The following is a 21059-nucleotide window of genomic DNA, read 5'->3' on the forward strand; positions in this document are numbered from 1 at the left end:
TTCACTCTGACTCCGGAATATCACTGCTTTGGGCAGTGGCTGCTTTTGGGTTTGGTTTGTTTCCCCTTTCTTGTTGTGTGCATCGTTAACTTCTCGTTTTTTTTTTGTTTTTTTTTGTTGTTTTTTTTTTGTTTTTTTTGCGAATTCCATCTATTGAAAAGTGGGCGGTGTGGTGCAGTTGTCCCTGTACTGTGGTGTGATACGAAGTGCATTATGGAAGAAGACAAGTGTGATTGTGTGGTGGAGAACTTGTTGAAGACGCCGTTTTCCAGCAAGGATTTTGCTGCAAAGAAGAAACTTGTGGATGTAGGTAGGTCCACTCCTTCTCTAGCAGGCATGGTAACGGAAACAAAAAATAAAGTGCGCCGGTTTTGTGACTCATGGTACGAAGCTGATACTTGGTTATGTGGTTGTAAAAAGTATTCAGCACTTTTCTGTTGGCCCTGCCTTCTCTTTTCAACAGAAAAAACTGCTTGGACAACAAAAGGTGTCGGCGACGCTAATAATTATCATTTATTAAAGAAAAGACATGAGATCTCCGTAGCACACGTAACTTCAAAGATTGCGTTGTTGAAATTTGGAACTACGCGAATTGAAGATTGTTTAAACCTTGCCTTCAAATTAAACCGAGAGAAACACAACGAAAAAGTCAAAGCAAACAGATACATCGTTGGTTGTTTAATCGACACTGCTTGTTTTTTGGCGGAACAAGAGCTCCCTTTCAGAGGTCATTTGGAGGGTTCAGATTCAAACAATAGAGGTAATTACGTAGAAATGCTTCATTATAGGGCAAGCTATGATGAAAAACTACGTCACCATTTGGAATCATCTACAGTTTTTGCTGGCACTTCTCACGATATCCAAAATGAGTTGATTGATGCAATTGCAACTTTGATGATGAACAAAATAAAAAGTGAAGTGAAAGAAGCATTATTTGTGTCCGTCATCGAAGATGAAACAGTAGACGCCTTTCAGAAATCTCAACTTTCATCGGTGCTACGTTATGTAACTTCAAATGGTAACGTAGAGGAGCGGTTCATAGGTTTCAAGGATGTCAGTGGGGATCGCACGGCTGCTGCCCTGGCAAACCATGTTTTTGGTGTAATAAATGACTTCCAGTGTGGCGAGAAATTAGTCGCTCAAACCTATGATGCAGCAGCTGTCATGGCTGGAGAACACAATGGTTTGCAAAAGTTGATAAGAGACAGGTATAAGACAGCGCTGTTTGTCCATTGCTATGCTCACAAGTTAAACTTAGTTCTCAAACAATCTGTGGAGGGCATCAAAGAATGTAAAGTATTTTTTGAAACTTTGTCGGCTTTTGCAGCATTCTTTTCTAAATCTTCAAAGAGGAAAGCAGCGCTGGACAAAATGGTAAGCAGACGTCTGCCATCAGTTGCTCCTACTCGATGGCTCTATGCAGAGAGATTGGTTGAAGTTGTTTCCCAGTTGAAAACAGATCTAATTAATTTCTTTGAATCGGTGATACAGAACCAAGAGCAGTGGGATGGAGAAACGCGTCTCTCTTCTCGTGGATATTTTGCTACTCTCCATGATTTTGATTTCAATTTTATGTTAATTGTATTTTCGGCCATTCTTCCACCAGCTAAAATACTTTTCGAAATTTTGCAAACCAGAGTGAATGACATCGGCTACTGTACTCGAAAAGTACAAGAATATCAAAGTTTCTTGAGTACTAAGAGGGAAGACTTTGAAAAAGTGTGGTCCGAAAGCGACAGTGCCAGATTGGGAGAAGAACACTTAAAGGTGCCAAGCAAAAGACAGAGAATTGTTCTCATCAGTAATGAGAGGAAAGCTTCTTATCGAAGACTTTACTATGAAATTATTGACACAATGAAAGTCCAATTAGCCAACAGATTCTCCGATATCCAGAAACTAGAATTGCTCTCCTTGCTAGATTTTGATAATTTTCAAAATTATTCTCTGAAATTTCCAATAAATGCTTACGAATCATTATTGAAATCATATGGACGATATTTTGATCCTCTAATTTTGAAAACCGAACTTACTGCTATTTATTCGTCGCAGGAGTTTTTGAAACCTTCAGTGTTAGACCTCCATAAATATTTAATTTCAACAAACCTGTGCAATGCTCTTCCGGAAACAACAAAGCTTTCTGCCTTAATTTTAACCATACCTGCAACTAGTGCATCTGTTGAAAGAACATTCTCTGCCTTGAAGAGGATACACACCCACATGCGAAGCACACAGACCCAGGAGAGACTTACTAAGCTATCGCTGATGGCAATAGAGAGAACTCTCTTGAAGGATTTAAAGAAGAGCCCTACCTTCCATGATGCTGTGATTGACATCTTTGCCGAAAAAAATCGCCGCCTGGATTTGAACTACAAGTTGTAATGGAACAGTAGCATGTAAGAGGTATGTTTATTTTTATTTCATTTTTTTAGATAAGAGGTTCTGAATCGAACTATTTTCGTTCTATATTTTATCTAACTTTGCGTTTTTTTTATTGTTAAGTTACTCATAGTGATAGGAATAAGACTGACGTAATTATTAGTTCTCCTCTCAATGTATTCGATACATGGTGGAGGCACATAGTGGTTCGGATCCCACTTTAAACTGTAGATCCAATCCCGATTAGCCTCAATGTGCATAAAGTTGACTTAAAACACCAAATCAACCAACCATTCCTCTCAATGTAGAAGAACACAGCCTAGCAATGAAAACACCACGCTCATGGATTGTTTCCAGAACTTTTAATCTGGTGTAGTGTCACTTTGTTTTTAAGGGGTGTAAGGTTAAATTTAGTGCAAAAATTAGGCTTTTCTGAACAATTCTAGGGAACTGAAAAAATGGAAAGGGGGGGGGGGGTCAATATGCCAGCCCCAAAATAAGCACAACGGGAAATAGCCTTCATCATGCTAGGCTTACACTGTTGGAAAGCTCACGCTCCGCCACTGCTCTTCACTATATTTTTTTTCTGTTTGACATTTCCTTTCGCCCCGAAGAGCCTTCAAACACACACACACACACGCGCACCCCCCACACACACAGGTATCGAAACATCAATTTAAAATAAGTACAGATGGTGAAACATGAAGAAAACATTACCGATTCATGAAGCTGAAACCCTAATGCCAAAACCGAACATTGCACTTGAGAGACTTCCAACAAAGATCGGTTTTAAACAACTTTAGCATTAAAGTTCCGCAAAAAATAAAGGATATCATCGTGTTTCTCTTGAAATTTTAGCCTACATTCATATGTTACATGTCCACCTTGTGATTTTAAAAAAAAGACTGACGTTGATTCCAAGATGGCAGACTTCAGGATGGCCGTCATGTTGGTCACATACCCAACCAGTTCCCCCGTCCCTGTATCACGTATCGCATATTTTCTTCGTGTTTCACCATCCACATTTGTTTTAACCCTAGCTTACCAGAGAGGGCGGGGTTGTTGTCAGGCCGACCACCTATATTTTTTCGATTCTTCAACAGTGATTTAAAAAAAAAATGAAAATAAATTACATTGTTCCCTAAGGTGTTCCCAATATTTTCACATTACTTTCGTTCATAATAACATAAATTTATTGTAAATAGGTTGGCCTATCAGGTGCCATCTTTGAAGGTATGTTATTCGAGACACTCATGCCATTGACACTGTACAATTGATTGGTTAATGATGGTAATCATTGTAATTATTATAAATAATAAATAACAGCCCCTCTATAAACAAGAGAAACATTAATAAAAATATTCTGGTTTCTGTGAGGTTTGACGAATGGTAAAATATGTGTGTGACACTCATGTAATAATTCGTTATTATATTTTTTATTAATGATGGTCATTTTTGTAATTATTATAATTAATTAATAACTGCACATTTATAATCAACAAAGGAAACAAGGATTCTATAAAAAATTGTTTCTTGAATTTTAATGATAAAAGAAAGTGTGGGTCTGTGAGCCCCCCGAAGTAAGTAAGTTCCTCGTATGGCACGGTTAGGTAGGGTTAAACGGGTGTCAATACTTATGGACCATCCTATATACAATAATCGGCTTAGAATTACTCTAATGGATTAGCTTTGTAATTACCAGAAACAAAATACACGGTTTATCTTATACATTTCAAATATACGTTCGGTTTGTCTGAAGAAGTAAAATAGATTTGGTTTTCAATAGACCTATCATAAGTTTCGAACAAGACCAAAAATCTCGTTTTTTTTGTTTTATTAAATACTCAAGAATTTTATAAGAAGCCCCCTGAATCCGTCCCAGTCAAAATGTATGTACAGTCACGGACAGTTCTTGGTTGTAATGAATGGATTGAATTTCAATGGAATCGTTACAACCCAGCAGTGTCCGTGACTGTACACTAATATTATTCTACGAAATAATTGATTACACCTAGCGTTACACTGTGTTATGAAATACGATTTCCACATAAATGTTTCCTTAATTGCTGAAAATGATGTAGGCTACACCGCAATAGAATTTAGCTAGCGGAAACCAGTGATTGTGCCAATAAAAATTATTGGATACTGGAGAGGCAGATTTTTATACAAAAAAACGTATATTTTGGCTAAAGCATTTAATTATCTACTTTTGCTTGCTTTTTGCTGCGGATGCTCAAAGGCGACGTTTGCCTCCTACACCTCTCTGATGCCATACAAAGCATATAATGAACCAACCTGCGTATGGTCACCTTGTTTTTAGCCAAATCTCTGCATGAGCCCTCTAAAGAAAATCATTGTCCGTTACGGAACAGTTGAGGAGCGAGTCACAGAAGTCACCTGTTTCCGAAGTGTAGTGGTTATCACGTGCGCCTCACACGCGCAAGGTCCCCGGTTCGATCCCGGGCGGAAACACGGTTTTTATATCAAGCAGATGTAATACATTACCAACAACTGCAATTAGGTGAACTCGAATTATAAATCAAGTTCGATTCGTTCGACCAACATACCCTAAGGCAGCGTGATGACCTTTCAAACTAACTTATCTCAGTGGCAATTCAATATGGACATAAGAAACGTGGAAAAGGTGATAAAAACGAGACTACAGATATAATCAGGATAAAACGAAACAAGAGATGCGAAATAAACATAAATAATTAACTTTATAGCATAAGGTAATCTCATCATTGCATCAGTGTGGCATAAATGAGACCAACAAAATAACAGCTAAAGCACATTAAAATGTGTGCAGGTAATGTCTAATGCATATAGCTCTAGGTTCTTGCTGCAGGTACTGGTTATGGCTCTTCTACAATTAGCTTCATGTATATAATTCTTGATTTCGCGATTAGAGAGCCAACAGAACATTGTACCCAGCTCCATAAGTTAAGAAGTGCTCGAAGTTGAATTCCCTATGCGGAACTCATGCTCGTTTCAGTTTGGGGATAGCTGGGCAGACTGAGTTCCAGTTTGGGGAAAGGTGGGGACAGGCTTATTCCAGTTTGGAGAGAGGTGGGACATACTTGTTCCAGTTGAGGATAAATGGGGACAGTATTGTTCCAGTTTCGGGATAGGTGGGACTGTTCCAGTTGAGAATAAATGGGGACAAAATTGTTCCAGTTTGGGAATAGGTGGGAGCAGGCTTATGCCAGTTTGGAGATAGGTGGGACTGTTCCAGTTGAGAATAAATGGGGACAAGATTGTTCCAGTTTGGGAATAGGTGGGAGCAGGCTTATTCCAGTTTGGAGATAGGTGGGACATACTTGTTCCAGTTGAGGATAAATGGGGATAGGATTGTTCTAGTTTGGGGATAGGTGGGAGCAGGCTTATTCCAGTTTGGAGATAGGTGGGACTGTTCCAGTTGAGAATAAATGGGAACAAGATTGTTCCAGTTTGGGAATAGGTGGGAGCAGGCTTATTCCAGTTTGGAGATAGGTGGGACTGTTCCAGTTGAGAATAAATGGGGACAAGATTGTTCCAGTTTGGGAATAGGTGGGAGCAGGCTTATTCCAGTTTGGAGATAGGTGGGACTGTTCCAGTTGAGAATAAATGGGAACAAGATTGTTCCAGTTTGGGAATAGGTGGGAGCAGGCTTATTCCAGTTTGGAGATAGGTGGGACATACTTGTTCCAGTTGAGGATAAATGGGGATAGGATTGTTCTAGTTTGGGGATAGGTGGGAGCAGGCTAGTTATAATTTGGAGATAGGTGGGACTGTTCCAGTTGAGAATAAATGGGGACAAGATTGTTCCAGTTTGGGAATAGGTGGGAGCAGGCTTATTCCAGTTTGGAGATAGGTGGGACTGTTCCAGTTGAGAATAAATGGGGACAAGATTGTTTCAGTTTGGGAATAGGTGGGAGCAGGCTTATTCCAGTTTGGAGATAGGTGGGACATACTTGTTCCAGTTTGGGAATAGGTGGGAGGAGGCTTATTCCAGTTTGGAGATAGGTGGAACATACTTGTTCCAGTTGAGTGTAAATGGAGCAGGATTGTTCCAGTTTGGGGATAGGTGGGAGCAGGCGTATTCCAGTTTGGAGATAGGTGGGACATACTTGTTCCAGTTGAGTGTAAATGGGAGCAGGATTGTTCCAGTTTGGGGATAGGTGGGAGCAGGCTTATTACAGTTTGGAGATAGGTGGGATTTTTCTTGTTGAGAATAAATGGGGACAAGATTGTTCCAGTTTGGGAATAGGTGGGAGGAGGCTTATTCCAGTTTGGAGATAGGTGGGACATACTTGTTCCAGTTTGGGAATAGGTGGGAGGAGGCTTATTCCAGTTTGGAGATAGGTGGGACATACTTGTTCCAGTTGAGTGTAAATGGAGCAGGATTGTTCCAGTTTGGGGATAGGTGGGAGCAGGCTTATTCCAGTTTGGAGATAGGTGGGACATACTTGTTCCAGTTGAGTGTAAATGGGAGCAGGATTGTTCCAGTTTGGGGATAGGTGGGAGCAGGCTTATTACAGTTTGGAGATAGGTGGGACTGTTCCAGTTGAGAATAAATGGGGACAAGATTGTTCCAGTTTGGGAATAGGTGGGAGCACGCTTATTCCAGTTTGGAGATAGGTGGGACATACTTGTTCCAGTTGAGTGTAAATGGAGCAGGATGGTTCCAGTTTGGGGATAGGTTTGAGCAGGCTTATTACAGTTTGGAGATAGGTGGGACTGTTCCAGTTGAGAATAAATGGGGACAAGATTGTTCCAGTTTGGGAATAGGTGGGAGCAGGCGTATTCCAGTTTGGAGATAGGTGGGACATACTTGTTCCAGTTGAGTGTAAATGGGGGCAGGATTGTTCCAGTTTGGGGATAGGTGGGAGCAGGCTTATTCCAGTTTGGAGATAGGTGGGACTGTTCCAGTTGAGAATAAATGGGAACAAGATTGTTCCAGTTTGGGGAAAGGTGGGAGCTGGCTTATTCCAGTTTGGAGATAGGTGGGACATACTTGTTCCAGTTGAGTGTAAATGGGAGCAGGATTGTTCCAGTTTGGGGATAGGTGGGAGCAGGCTTATTACAGTTTGGAGATAGGTGGGACTGTTCCAGTTGAGAATAAATGGGGACAAGATTGTTCCAGTTTGGGAATAGGTGGGAGCAGGCGTATTCCAGTTTGGAGATAGGTGGGACATACTTGTTCCAGTTGTGAATAAATGGAGACAAGATTGTTCCAGTTTGGGGATAGGTGGGAGCAGGCTTACTCCAGTTTGGGGATAGGTGGAGAATGCTTGCATGGTTCAACATGAAGATAACAAAGAATGTGGGGAATGCATACGCAAATGGCTGGGGGAGGTTTGCTTCACATACATTTTCGTAACAGGGGGAATATCATTCCTTCGGTTCGAAGGGTGATACGAGTGTTACCGAATCTGTGAACTGTCTTTGCAGGTGAAGACCTTCAAATAAAAAACTGTGGTCCCTGAATGAATCTTATTTATTAAAATATAAATTGCGTTATGCATAAAGAACAAAGTAAATCCTCAACGTTTTTATTTTTGAAAATATTCTTAAATTCGATATTACAATAAACAAAAAAATCCCGCGTCACGGGTGTTTTGTTATGGCTTTTATGAATTATCTACACAATGAAGTTCAATACCAAATAGAAATGCTAAAAATAGAACTTAAACAATAAATTGAATCCTTGCAATTTGATATATTTTAAAGGTCTTAAACTAAAAAGCTCATTAATTAAGAACTCACTTTTTCCAATACATTTTATGGTTTTGCTCTACACGATGCGGAAGCCATATGATTATCCAATACGCAAAGAATGCTGGAAAGCATAGCACATTATAAAAACACACAAGCGTTGCAAAAATGGAGTCTTACGTGTATGAAAATCTCGTGAATTTTCGCGATCGTTGCCAACATTTAGAAATCGATTGGCTAATCCCTGTGGGATCTGCTAGTTTATACATTGAATGCGATTTACTGTTATCTGATTTGCGGTCTAATTAAGGACACCAATTAACATTTCGGGTTAATGGCACTCTAAAGGTTAGTCGTTGGAGCTTCGGCCAAATAAACCCACCTATCAATAAGTTTGGCATTCTTTTGTTACCGCTAGCGTCAGTACCCGCGCGGGAATTGGGAGGTGCACCCACACCACTGCACCACGCTGCTAATGCCTCGTTGGGTGCCGCATATGTGAAGTTCATTAGAAACTTTCACCTTCAAAATTAAGAGATTTAAGGTTTTTACATCTCTCACTATCGCCCTCAAGAATTGACTAATGCTCACTGTGTGATTAATAGCTCGTATAATGAGCACTTCTTCAAGGTAATAGATTTCCTTCGGGACACAATTAGAGAGTTCTGGCAAATTTCACAAAAAACACACTATTTTAAAAAAATGTAATTAATGATACGTCTTTTCTCTTTTTTTTAACATTATTGTGACATTGAAGTTGTTCTTAGAAACGTGAATTTTTCGAGATTTTGAGTAATTGAATCGACATCCATTGCGCTTTTTTGGAACTTTTGTTTGCTCTGTGTACAGGGTCTTCTTTTATGTACAGAAGCTAAGCGGGATCGGAAGCAGGAATTAAGTAGCACCTGATAATCATATCTAGATTCATGTTTGTAACTTCTTAGGGGCATTCCAGCGTTACGTGTGTGGCATTTCACATGCACAATCTAACAGTCCAGACATGAGATTGGATTAAAATATTCATAATGAACTGATTTCATAGAATTATGAAGTACTTTATGGTGTCTGCTAACAAATGAAAAAAAAACTTGAGTATGATGAAATATCCTGAATGCATGAAAAGCATTAACGAAAAAATGTAACGTGTGAGACACTTTAAAATTCAGCAAAATTTCACTTCATTTGTCTGTGAATCATATAGGCTACATATGATATTCATTGTTGTTGGCGAAATATGTAAATTATATGCATTCACAAAGATTTGAACCTTAATGCAATTTAAATACAATAATTATTTTCAAAGTAATTCATTTTGTTACTTACATGCAGTAAGACCACTTTTCGTGGAATGCCCCTCCAGTGTAAAAACAAAAATACAGAAATGAGAGGAAACAAATTGCATGCAATGTAAAGTAAATCGACCAAAAATATAGACATAATTATTTTGTTTGAACGGACTCGGGAATAACGTGAACATAGTACACGTAAAGTGTAAAATTCTATGGACAATCATCTGTAAGAAATATTAAGGTGAGGGGTACGTAATATGCTTTTAGTTATAAATAATCATGGTAGTCAAATTCCTGAGAACAGAAGGGAAATATAGGTGTGTTTCACCTACATCACAAACTGCTGAATTGTGGCTTCGAGCAGCCATGATGGCAAGCGGGCGGGCGGGAGATTTGAACCTTCTTTCCGATGGTAGTATACATTGTGCAGCATTCGGTGTTTCAAACAGAAGCTTACGTTGTTTCGCGATATTTCCTTACATGACAAACAGAATTAGCCGCAAACATGGCGGTAGTGTTGCCCACGAGACGAGATTTTGGCCTGTCTCGTCTCGTGGAGTCTCGTGGAAATGCTGTCTCGTCTCGAAAATATTCGTTTGCCTTATGACACATGGTCAATCTCGTCTCGTCTCGAATTTTTAAAAGCCTGTCCCGTCTCGTCCCGTGGGCAACACTACATGGCGGCAGTGCGCATGCTGACGTCACATGAAACACAAGTATAGTCCGAATAAATGTAATATTTGACATAAATGTGTAAGGAATTTTTGTTTTTGTATTCCGTTTCCTACCTCTCTGCGTTAATTTGGACATTGAGGATGTTAGAGGATATTCTGGAATTCTTAGGAACAGTTTTAAGGATATGATTTTTTGCATTTCGTATCAAAAGTGGAAATGAAAATATGTCACATTTAGGACAAGATATTTGAACCCGGCAGTTTCCCAGTGCATGAACGCGACCGACGAAGCCTCCTGCTTAGCTCACTCTCTCCTTCAGAGTACCACAGTACCGCTGCTACCTCAGCAGTCAACACATCCATACGAGATCGTTTTTCCAGAAATACAGCGTGTTGACCACAGCCCGCCTTATATCATCCATTACTTCCTCAGTAAATAAATAAATAAATAAATAAATAAATAAATAAAAAAGGCTGATGCTCGTGAGTTTCGATTTCTCATGCATCAACCGTAACAAACTACTTGTATATGCATGCAGGTGCGTGCATGATGCAAAACACCGCAATTATGACCCGCAGAACGAGAATAGCGATATTCCAGAATTCGAGCAATCACATTAATGGATACGCAGAACAATTTCCCACCCGCGGTGCTGGCTGGTGACACGATATCGTGGATCGTACGTCGTCCGCTGTGTACTCATTTGCAAGATTTGTGTGGTGTTAAGTACGCGGTATAAAACGTAATGCAACACGCTGTAACTCACGGCGCATGACCATGCATGGAAAATGGAAAATACTGGACTGCACTGCACTGCTACAACTGGGGTGAGATAACTTCCGAGTATGCATCTGTGCAAAGCTGAACGAGGTGTGTGTCCTCTCGAAGAGAAGAAAACAGGAAATATTTTGTTTTAAGACAAACATATCTTATTTCTTCTTAAGAAAAAAGAGCCGCGGTTGGTGTAGACCTCAGTGGCGGAGTGGTTAGCACAGTGCGCTACAATGCAAAGGGGTTCCGGGTTCGAACATGGATGTTTGTGTTTGTCCCTATCAAAATACAGACAAAATAGAGAAAATTGGTACATGTGAAAATTGAGACAAATTGAAAAGAACTACCGTTTCGGGGTACTTCTTTTGAAAAAAAAAAAGTTGGTGGAGCATCTGCGTACCATGCGGAAGACCCGGGTTCGAATCGCCTGGGCAGGTGATCTGGACCAGGAACTTATACAGTCATTTCCCTGTTTCTGCGCGGCTCTGACGCCCACCCAGCCTCATAAATGGGTACCTGGGGGGGGGGGAAGGCAGCCGGGTTTGATGCTGATCACATCATCCCAACTATGGCCGACATCAAGAATAAGTGGAGCTCTATACCTCACATCACACCATATGCCTTCATAGCATGTCTGCTCACGCACAGGGGTACGTTTACCTTTTTTTTTACTTTCTGTTTTCTTGCCCTGTCGGTGAAACAGTAGTCCATTTTGGTCACAAATACCATGGTGTCAATATTGATCATTACTTGTGTTTACTTACCATAAGTCATTATTGTCATCTGGCGCAGGCTTCGATACCCCGATTTCAACATATTTACTCGTGAATCTATGCTGTTCGGGAAGAAGCAAGCCAACAAAAGAAATTTTTGGAGCAGAGAAGCCATTTATGTTTATTGTTTTAATAACAAACGTTACAGACATGTTGGATGATCACTGGTTAGAGCCATTACTCATGCCCAACAAAAAATTATACTTGCAATGTTATTTTTAATTTATTCAGTGAGAGTTAAATGAAAGCAACAAATTATTGCAGTTTGTGACTTATGTGCTTTTTCCCGAACACCCCACAAACATCTTCCTATTTTTTTTAACTTATGTATTAATTAACATGTACACTTGAAATTAAATGTTCTTAAAGAGTATTAGTTGGATCATAAAATATGAAATCAGATATAACTATTTAACTAACATAGTTGTGACCACCAATGGATCTATTGGAGTCCTGTATCTTCCTCAAGCCAAAATAATTAGATTAATTTGTTAAGTGCTGATTTTCATTAGCATGTTGCATTTTGAACAAGGGAATCTACTATATTACATTGTCTAGCAAATCCACGAAGTGACCAGATGAAAGGGAAATGGAAATTGGAATGTTATGACGACGTGAACCAATGCATACAGTCGTCTGGCATGTCGAGTGGCATGTTCAAGGCATTGGAGGAATCGATGATTTGAATCTTGATGTTCTTCTCAACACGTATGCTTCTTTTGTGGTGAAATGTTGTCGAGCTAAATGCGCATTTGTGAGAAAACATGACCAGTGCGTAGATGTAAAATAATAAGTAAGACAGCTCGTAGATAATTATAATAAAAGTAGGCCTACCATGTTTCTGACCCTTGTGTGTTCTGCTAGACATATATATGTTCACCCTGTTCACCTGTTCCGTATGCTGTTGACATCACTGAAGTAGCATTTTTGTTTTTACGCGAGGGAATAGTAGTGTGCATGGAAGCCTTGTCATTGTTACTGATTCTATTTTCTGAGCGAGCTTGGCATATATGCCCACACGTTTGTTCTCCGTGTTAACTGAATTGAACTTCAATATTTCTTTTACATGCAATTTATACCTGTTGGATTATGAGCATATTAAACATAGACTGCTGACGTAACTGTGGATATGATTAGTTAGTGCCTGTAATACACTTAAAACGATAACACCATTAAGCCTTGTTTCCATGATAACCAAAAACGCAATATGCTGACCAAGGCATATTTTTATTTTATTTTAGAACATAAACTAAACTAAACGTTACGTTTCAACCTTCTGGCAAGGTCTTCTTCAGACTCTGTACCAAATACAAATGAAATAAGACACAAAACAGGGAATATATACGTATGTATATATATATATATATATATATATATATATATATATATATATATATATATATATATATATATATATATATGTATGTATGTATGTATGTATATATAGGGCCGGTGGCAACCCACCATCTCCCACTCTCCTCCAGACACAAGATTATTAGAAAGATGTTTATGTGGAACATTCCTTCCCAGATGTTCCAGCAGGTGGCCTTCTCCTGTCAACTGTTGTTTCGGTGTCGTTCTAATTGCGAACAGTCCTAGTTGCGAACAGTCCTAATTGCGAATACTTGTTGCCTGAACAGGTATATCCTCGAAGGACTGTGTCCTAATTGCGAACACATTTTTCTGCCTTGGGACCAACAACTTTCTCTCACACTTCCCGAGTCTATTTAACAAATTTCTTGAACGGACTCAGTTCCAGACTTGAGACTAGTCAGTGTTTAGTTTGATCATAGAAAACTCACATGGTGAAAGTCGTCGCCAAAGTATATATAATTTAATAATAATAGTGTAGCCTATTTGTTATACGACCCTGCACACTTCTTACCTGAAAAGAGCTGCGACATTTAATAATAATATTATTAACTTTATCTAAATTTCAAATTCAAATTTCAAAACATTTGACACCGTTCTTAAAAATTTCGGAATACCACCAATCTCCTTATACTTGTTAGTGCTCCTCACCAAAAAATAAAACACATTTCTATCTTCCGTTTTACATCTTCCAGCTCATTTACATCCTAAGAATCATGCCATTAGGCTTTTCTGCCTCAGTCCTTAAGCTTTATAAGGTCTTTCATTCTTGGATGTGGACTAGCTAGCTCATTGTAGATTTTGCGGTTCAATCTCTCCACTACATTATTTTTCCGGTGCTTCCTGTTAAAGAAGTTCCACATCACGTAAGGCACTAAGGGGTTTTCGAGCCAATTACACACAAATAAAAGTCAGACCTTGGAGGGATTTACAAAGCAGAAGACCATGGTAAGTTAATCAGGTTGGCTATTGCTGTTAGGCAAACCAGCTGTCTCTCAGCGTCACTGCCTTATCTGGTTTCGAAAACAGGTTTTTCAGTTTCATGTGTTCGCAATTAGGACATGAAATTATTTATCACTTTTATGTGTCGATTTAGGCATTGTTCGCAATTAGGACACAACCGTTGTTTCACCTGACAGGCGATTTATATAAACATTTCCTTTCATCTGGACCGTGGTTGGGGGTTGGACTACTTATCTCACGCTCTCTTTCCTTTTCCTTTATTTTTTCATTCCTCTTCCTTCTTTTGTCCTCCTTCGCTCTTATCCTTTCCACTCTTTCTAACACCTTCTTCCATTCTTTGTTTATCTTCAGTCCCCCATTCCAGTTCATTGTGTCTTCTTTACCTTTCTTCTCTATTTCCTTGGCCTCCTTCCATTTTCTCACTAGTACTCTCTTCTCCCTTCCTATCTGTTTAGCCTTATTTCATTTGTATTTGGTACAGAGTCTGAAGAAAACCTTGCTAGAAGGTTCAAACGCAACGTTTAGTTTATGTTTTAAAATAAAATAAATTTCCGCCTTTGTCAGCATATTGAATTTTTACTTAAAACGAGTGCCACGAAAAGGATTTTATTGTACTCATTGTGAATGCCATATTGTAATGCTCGGTATAGTGCATAACTTTCTGCACTTAAAGATATTTTTCTCTGTAATACAGAAGGACCTGTATTTCAAATAGGACCTTGCAAAAAATTGGAGTGGTAATAGAAGAAGGAGAAGAAACGGTTGTGTTGAATTTCGTGTTGAGGATTTTGCTTCGTAAACAGTTTTTTTTATGTGTACGTATCGTGTAAGTTGATACTTTTGTGAGTGGGCTACATTAATCTCTTGTGGACCGTAGGCTGTAATTTCTTGTGACTACTATAGGATTAAAAATTATGAATACTCGAGTTTGAACTCCAATTAAAAATTAACCAGTAGACCTAAGAAAATACGTGTTACATCAAAACTTAGCGTATTCAATTCTACGTTAATCTAAGCTAACTATTTTTTTTAGAATACCTTCTATTTTTATCGTCGTGAGAACACAAAAAGTGCTGCTTTTTCGGGTTTTGCAAACGATTTTGAAATTCTATAAATAAAAAACGGGTCGTCTGATCGTGATGGAATTTTAGTATGGTTCAGACAATGTTTTAAACACAATTTGCAATTTTCAGATTTTTTAAAATTTGGCAAAAGACCGTTAACAAAACAAAAGTGCCTCCACTGAGTATCGGACCCGCGATATATTGATTACAAGGCGACGGCGACACCATCGGAGAGGCCCCTCTAAAGATTTATGTATAAAACTTACAATAATGTACATAAAATATTTATCAGCAAATTTGCTTTTCATCAAATCATTCTTTTTGTTATTCAATAAATATTCAATTTTTTACTTCTTTGACATTAATTTCCTTGCCATGACTGTTGTTTTCACACAAATTTTAGCGGTCTTAACTACACGTAAGCTAGAAGATGAATATTTGCTGTTTTATCTCTGATTTTGTAGCGTCCTTTTACTATTTATGTAATAACAATATTTTTTAGTCAAGATAGAAAGAACAAAGTAGTATTAACATTGTTTTTTCCTTAGTTTCTTAGTCTGTGGTTACATACAACAATACTCCATACGCATCAGAAAAATTAAATACTAATGAATTAATTTTCTAAATTATTACAAATAATTATATTAACGTATTAAATAGATACAATTTTATTAATATATTTCTGAGACACTTGTCTCGGACTGGCTCCTCAAATTATATATTTCTAAATGCGTGCCTAGTGATGTGACGAGTTAGTATGACTCGATAACTAGCCTTTGTTATTTTGTACTGGAATTATGCAAGTATCGGCATCGTTATCGGTGGGTATCGGTCATGGTATCGGTATCGGTATCGGCAATGGTGGTATGGGCTCAGCTCTAATAAAGATGTTAGAAGATTTACGAATAAACTGTAATCCTTCCCTGTCCTGGAAACCGGAAGAGGAAAGGTATGCTAATAGCAAATGTATAGCCCAAAATGGAACAATAGAAGGCAACAAAAATGGGGGAACCATTATTCGATAAACATACGTCCTGATTTAAAGTTTGTAGGTACCAGGGCAAAAGCGCATGACCCTGACAGTATGCGGGGTCTTTCCGCGAGTTTTCCCATTGTTTTTTATTGGGAGTTAGTTCTCTTAGACGATTAAACATGAATATTTTGCTTGAAATGTGCAATGTTAATTCAAGATAGATAAGTTGTTACTGCAAGCTGTGAAGCATACGTGAGTGTTAACTGTACGTGAGATAAGTGTAAACAGAATCGAACTATTTCAAGACAGAACTATTATTAACTCAAGAATATTTGGCGATTATAACTTTCGTTTTTATTCTTCTTATTCAAGTTGTAAACAATCTTCCTCAAATGTCTTCGTTTCCATAGCCTGGTTCAGTCTGACTACCATGCGAGAGACCTGGGTTCGATCCCCGGCCCACCCAGAGTCGTACAAAGTAGGTACCTGGAAACTCTGGGTGGTAAAGGCAGCCAGGGGAGTGGTGCTGATCACATCACCCCCACCTTCGGCTGTGATCAGGAAAATGTGGGGCCCTAACTCCACACCCCCTATATGCCTTCATGGAATGGTGCAAACCACAGGGGAGCACTTTACTTTTTTACTTCATCAAATGTATGCGATTTTCTATGCCTAACACAGTATGAGGAATGACGAGTATACTTTCTGGAAGTAGCTTTTGGACATTATTTGTTCATGATAATGTTTCCGATAAAGAATTCCAAAGGATCTCCCAGAATATTATCAGAATTACGAATTACAAATTCAAGCAAAAGATGAAGACCGAGTTCATTAGCTTGTCACAGCTGGATCTTTCGTCCATCATTACAGACAACCCACTCTTACCTACGGTGTCAAAAACGACTGCTGGAATTACTCGACACTTGATGGTCTATCTGCAATTACAATGATTGGTAATATCAAGAACGATATGGCATTTCTAAAGCACTTACATGTTATTCCCAGTAACGGCATATTGTTTGATAATATCAATTTGGACGTTTGTACTGAAATACAGGTTTGCGTGCATTTGCATGTATAGCGGTTTCTTGTATATATTCTGAATGTTGATGTGACCATTTCGTTTCCATGCAGTGCACGAAAGAGTACTCCGCCGTCAGCACGAGAAATTGTGCCTAGTACGGCTTCGATCCAACGCTCGTGATCATGACTTCCTCACGCACAAGAGCCTTTGCCAACAGTTGAAGTGAAGTTGCGGGAACACTTGGCAAAGAACGTATCACGGAATCTTGGAAAAATTATATGCAAGGACCCCAAGTGAATTCTGTCCCAAGGGTCTTTACCTAAGCCTGATTTCCTTGCTTAGTTTCTTAAATGTTTAGCTTTGTTCCAGGTTTCATGCCGCCATTTCGTTTACACCCTACCGACTCTTGACAGTACATTGACCTCCGTGTAAAGGGTTCGTTTACTTCACCCGTAACGGAAATTGATCAGTGCTGAGTAGCGAATCACAACCAGCGGGAAATTGGGGCATTGGGAACGGGAAAAAGTTCGTTCCCCCGTTTCTGATATAAGTTAGATGTAAGTCAACGAACTCTGAACGAAACAGTCACCAGTTTAATGACATCAATGAACGAACTAAGAGACTTGGACATCTGCAGTAGCTACAGCTTCCTTTCTTTAATCTCTCTAGTGCAGTTCACGACACTGAAATTCCAACAGAATGTTAAAAATAAACGGCTTTCAATTGTTTCACGTTTCTGGATCTACTTACCAAGACATTTTGCGTGACGTCAGTGTTCTGTAAAATAGTCACGATGATGGCAATTGATAAAGATAATATACTCCACATTGTAAAGCTCGAGATCTAAAAATAGAATTTCTTGTTTCACAGAAGGAGCATTAAGATGGAGTGAAAGATTGACAACACATATGTAGGAACGATGTAGCTGGAAGCATTGAGTTCCTGGATCAAAATATTTTGGAATTTTCATGGCATGAAGAAGTGTGAAGGTTTTCTGCAGTGAAAGCAGAAATGGTAGAGCCGGACACCGATCATTTGGGGAACGCCGGGATTGAGATAGCACAGAAGTAATATCCAGTAGGTGGGTGGGAGATAAGTCAACAATTGTGCTTAGCAATCCAACCTGGTTGCAGTCTTGTTCTTGTGGAGTCTTATCTTGGTTATTTTAAAGCACTTTTCTACATCTTGAGTTAATCGCGACAATGAGAGAAAGAAAGAAGGAAAAAGGAAGGAACAAAAGAAGAAAGAAGAAAGAAAGAAAGTAGAAAAGAAGGAAAGAAGAAAGAATGAAAGAAAGAAGGAGGGAAAGAAGAAAGAAGGAAAGTAAGAAAGAAAGAATGAAACAAGAAAAGAAAGAAAGTAGGAAAGAAAGAAAGTATGAAGCAAAAAGTAGGAAAGAGAGAAAGAAAGAAAGAAAAAGAAGGAAGGAGGAAGAAAGAAAGAACGAAAGAGAGAAATAATGAAAGAAAGAAAGAAGGAAATAAAGAATGAAAGAAGATAAGAAGAAAAGAATAAGGAAATATAGGAGAGAAGAGAAGAAAGAGGAAAGGAAATAAAGTAGGAAAGAAGGAATGAAAGAAAGAAAGAAGCAGGAAGGAAGAAAAAAGAAAGAGGGCAAGGAAAGAAAGGGGGAAAGAGAAAAAGAAGGAAGGAATGAAAGAAAGAAGGAAAGAAGTAAAGAAGGAAAAAAGAGAGATTAAAGAAAGAAAGAAAGAAAGAAAGAAGGAAAGAAAAAGGAAAGATACAAAGAACAAAGGAAGGATGGAAAGAAGGAAACAAAAAGAAAGATGGAAATAAAAAGAAAGAAGGAAATATGGGAAGAAAGAGATAGATGGAAACTAAGAAAGATTAAAGAAAGAATGATAGAAGGAAGGAAACGAAGAAAGAGAGAAGGAACGAAAGAAGGAGAGAAAGAATGAACAAAATAAAGAAGAAAGAACACAAGAAAGAAGGAAGGAAATTGTGAGACAAGGAAAGAAAGAGCTAGAAAGAAGGAATGAGAGAAAGAAAATAAGAATAAAGAAGGAAAGAAAAAGGAACAAAAGAAAGAAAGAAGAAAGAAAGAAAGAAGGAATAAAGAAAGAAAGAAGGAAAGAAAGAACAAAAGAAAGAAAGAAAGTAGGAAAGAAAGAATGAAAGTAGGAAAGCAACATAGAAGGGAAGAAAGATGAATGGAGAAAGGAAAGAGGGAGGGAAGGAAAAAGGTAAAGAAAAGAAGAAAGAATGAAAGAAGGAAAGAGAGAGAGAGAGAGAGAGAGAGAGAGAGAGAGAGAGAGAGAGAGAGAGAGAGAGAGAGAGAGAATACTTCTCATGATTTTTAGTTCGTGGAGTCCATTTGTTCCTCCTGGTAGCTAAATACAGGGACACATTATTGGGATATACGAAATTTCCTGATTACTACGTAACATTTCATTAATATAACCGTTAATGCATCATGAATATATGAGAAGAAACTATCAATGGTCTCCTTTGTGGAGGCACCTCAACGGAGTCATCTTCAAGACATTCAGTAACTCAGTGGACCAGTTTTTTGTGACGTATTATAGAAGTTCAAACGTTTGTATGTTCAACATGTCCTCAAGAGCATCCTTCGACACAAGTCTTTTAGCAACAGGTAGTGCATAACTGCACGATGAGAATTCTGTGAAAGGTGATTAGTATTATTGTGTGCAGATTTAACGTGAATGAAATCTCCTACACTAGCTTAACAATCACAAGTAAAAATTAAAGTTATCAATCATTTAAAACAGTGGCCTCCTCTTGCTATTGATGGCAAAAAAAGAAGAAATGTGTAGGGTGCAGTACCTTTTTTGTCCCTCTGCTTCTCTTCTATTTGTTCCAGAAACATTCTCTGTTTAGGGCACCAGCTAGGTACATGGTGAAAAGAGGCAATCATGGGCAATTGCAGATGCCAATAACTTCACCGTCTTGTTTCGATCTGTACCTAATAGGGACAGAAGATTAAGGCGAATTTGTAAAACACACTTTCAAACTTGTGGATGTTGACATTTGTGATTAATTAATTGCTGTGCATTGAAAGTGAAAAAATGTTCTGTGTCAAAATGAAACTATTATTGAGATTTGGTAAACGTCAGAATATTTGTTAAAACTGTTAAGCTTGCCTGCTTGATAAGATCAACACACAACAGATGGGGAAAATCAACTTTCTGCTGTTATATACCAGGAACCTTTGCTTGCGATTGTACAGGGACTGTCAACATATTTCCCTGCAACATATTTACTTCAGCAAGTATGAATGTACAGTACTTAATTGCAATCTTATATTTTCTAGTTTCACTTGTTGTACGTAATGTATTTTAAGACATAGCCCTATAAAAGTGATGTAGGTTGCAATAGAACAAAGTTACCGAACACCATTGATTGCTCCAATACAATCAAGCGGAAAAGGAGATTCAAATACCATGCAGAACTGAATATTAGGATTAAAAGAGCATTTATTTATCTATTTTTACTTGTTTGTTGGGGATGCCGCAGGGAGACGTTCACCCTCTAACCTCCCCGCCGGCGTTGCCAAACACACAAACACTACAGTAAAGAATAAACCAACCTGTGTGTATCCACCTTGTGTTTTGCCAAATCTCTGCGTGAGCCCTCTAAAGAAAATTACTGTAAATCACGGAATAGTTGAACAAGCGAGTCTTTAATGTTAACTGTTTCCGTAGTGTAGTGGTTGTCACGTGCGCCTCACACGCGCAAGGTTCCCGGTTCGATCCCGGGCGGAAACAATTTTTTTTTTACCATTCAAGTATTTGTATTCGGTCCCGGAATTTTCACCCGGATCAATTGAGCGGCTCGGGAGTTAAACTTGATAACCTGCACAAGTTGAATCCGAGAAAAACTCAAGTGAAAGTTCGTGCATTGCATTGTGGCGTATGGATTACCCAGATATTCCCGTGATTCTGGTTATCAGCGCCTACTAACGGAACTGCATTCACAATCGTACAGCAACTTTAGACTGTGCAGCAACTGAATTCAATGTTAATTCAATTTTGAACGGAGTGTAGATTCTCAAGTTCTACTCCCAAGCCGCTTATTTAGTGAATTTGTTTAGTAAAAAAAAAG

At 38.6% G+C, this 21059-nt stretch overlaps 1 protein-coding gene and 2 non-coding genes across 3 annotated transcripts; all 3 read left to right on the forward strand.

Moving 5' to 3' along the window:
* Window positions 1-897: 897 nt before the first annotated feature.
* Window positions 898-2379, forward strand: LOC145978765 (zinc finger MYM-type protein 1-like). Its single transcript, XM_083111579.1, has one exon. It carries the CDS (start codon window positions 898-900, stop codon window positions 2377-2379), a length of 1482 nt encoding a protein of 493 aa, XP_082967705.1.
* Window positions 2380-4775: 2396 nt separating this feature from the next.
* TRNAV-CAC (transfer RNA valine (anticodon CAC)) lies at window positions 4776-4848 on the forward strand. Its single transcript has one exon. It is a non-coding gene; the product is annotated as a tRNA-Val (tRNA).
* Window positions 4849-20649: 15801 nt separating this feature from the next.
* On the forward strand, window positions 20650-20722 carry TRNAV-CAC (transfer RNA valine (anticodon CAC)). Its single transcript has one exon. It is a non-coding gene; the product is annotated as a tRNA-Val (tRNA).
* The last annotated feature ends 337 nt before the right edge of the window (window positions 20723-21059 follow it).

This window comes from Lepisma saccharinum, chromosome 25 (assembly GCF_977018435.1).
Source record: "Lepisma saccharinum chromosome 25, izLepSacc3.1, whole genome shotgun sequence".
In the NCBI taxonomy this organism is placed as follows: Eukaryota; Metazoa; Arthropoda; class Insecta; order Zygentoma; family Lepismatidae; genus Lepisma; species Lepisma saccharinum.

What these genes read in the sequence shown, in the direction of transcription:
- LOC145978765 (XM_083111579.1), top strand. Translation starts at nt 898, where the DNA reads ATGAACAAAATAAAAAGTGAAGTGAAAGAAGCATTATTTGTGTCCGTC.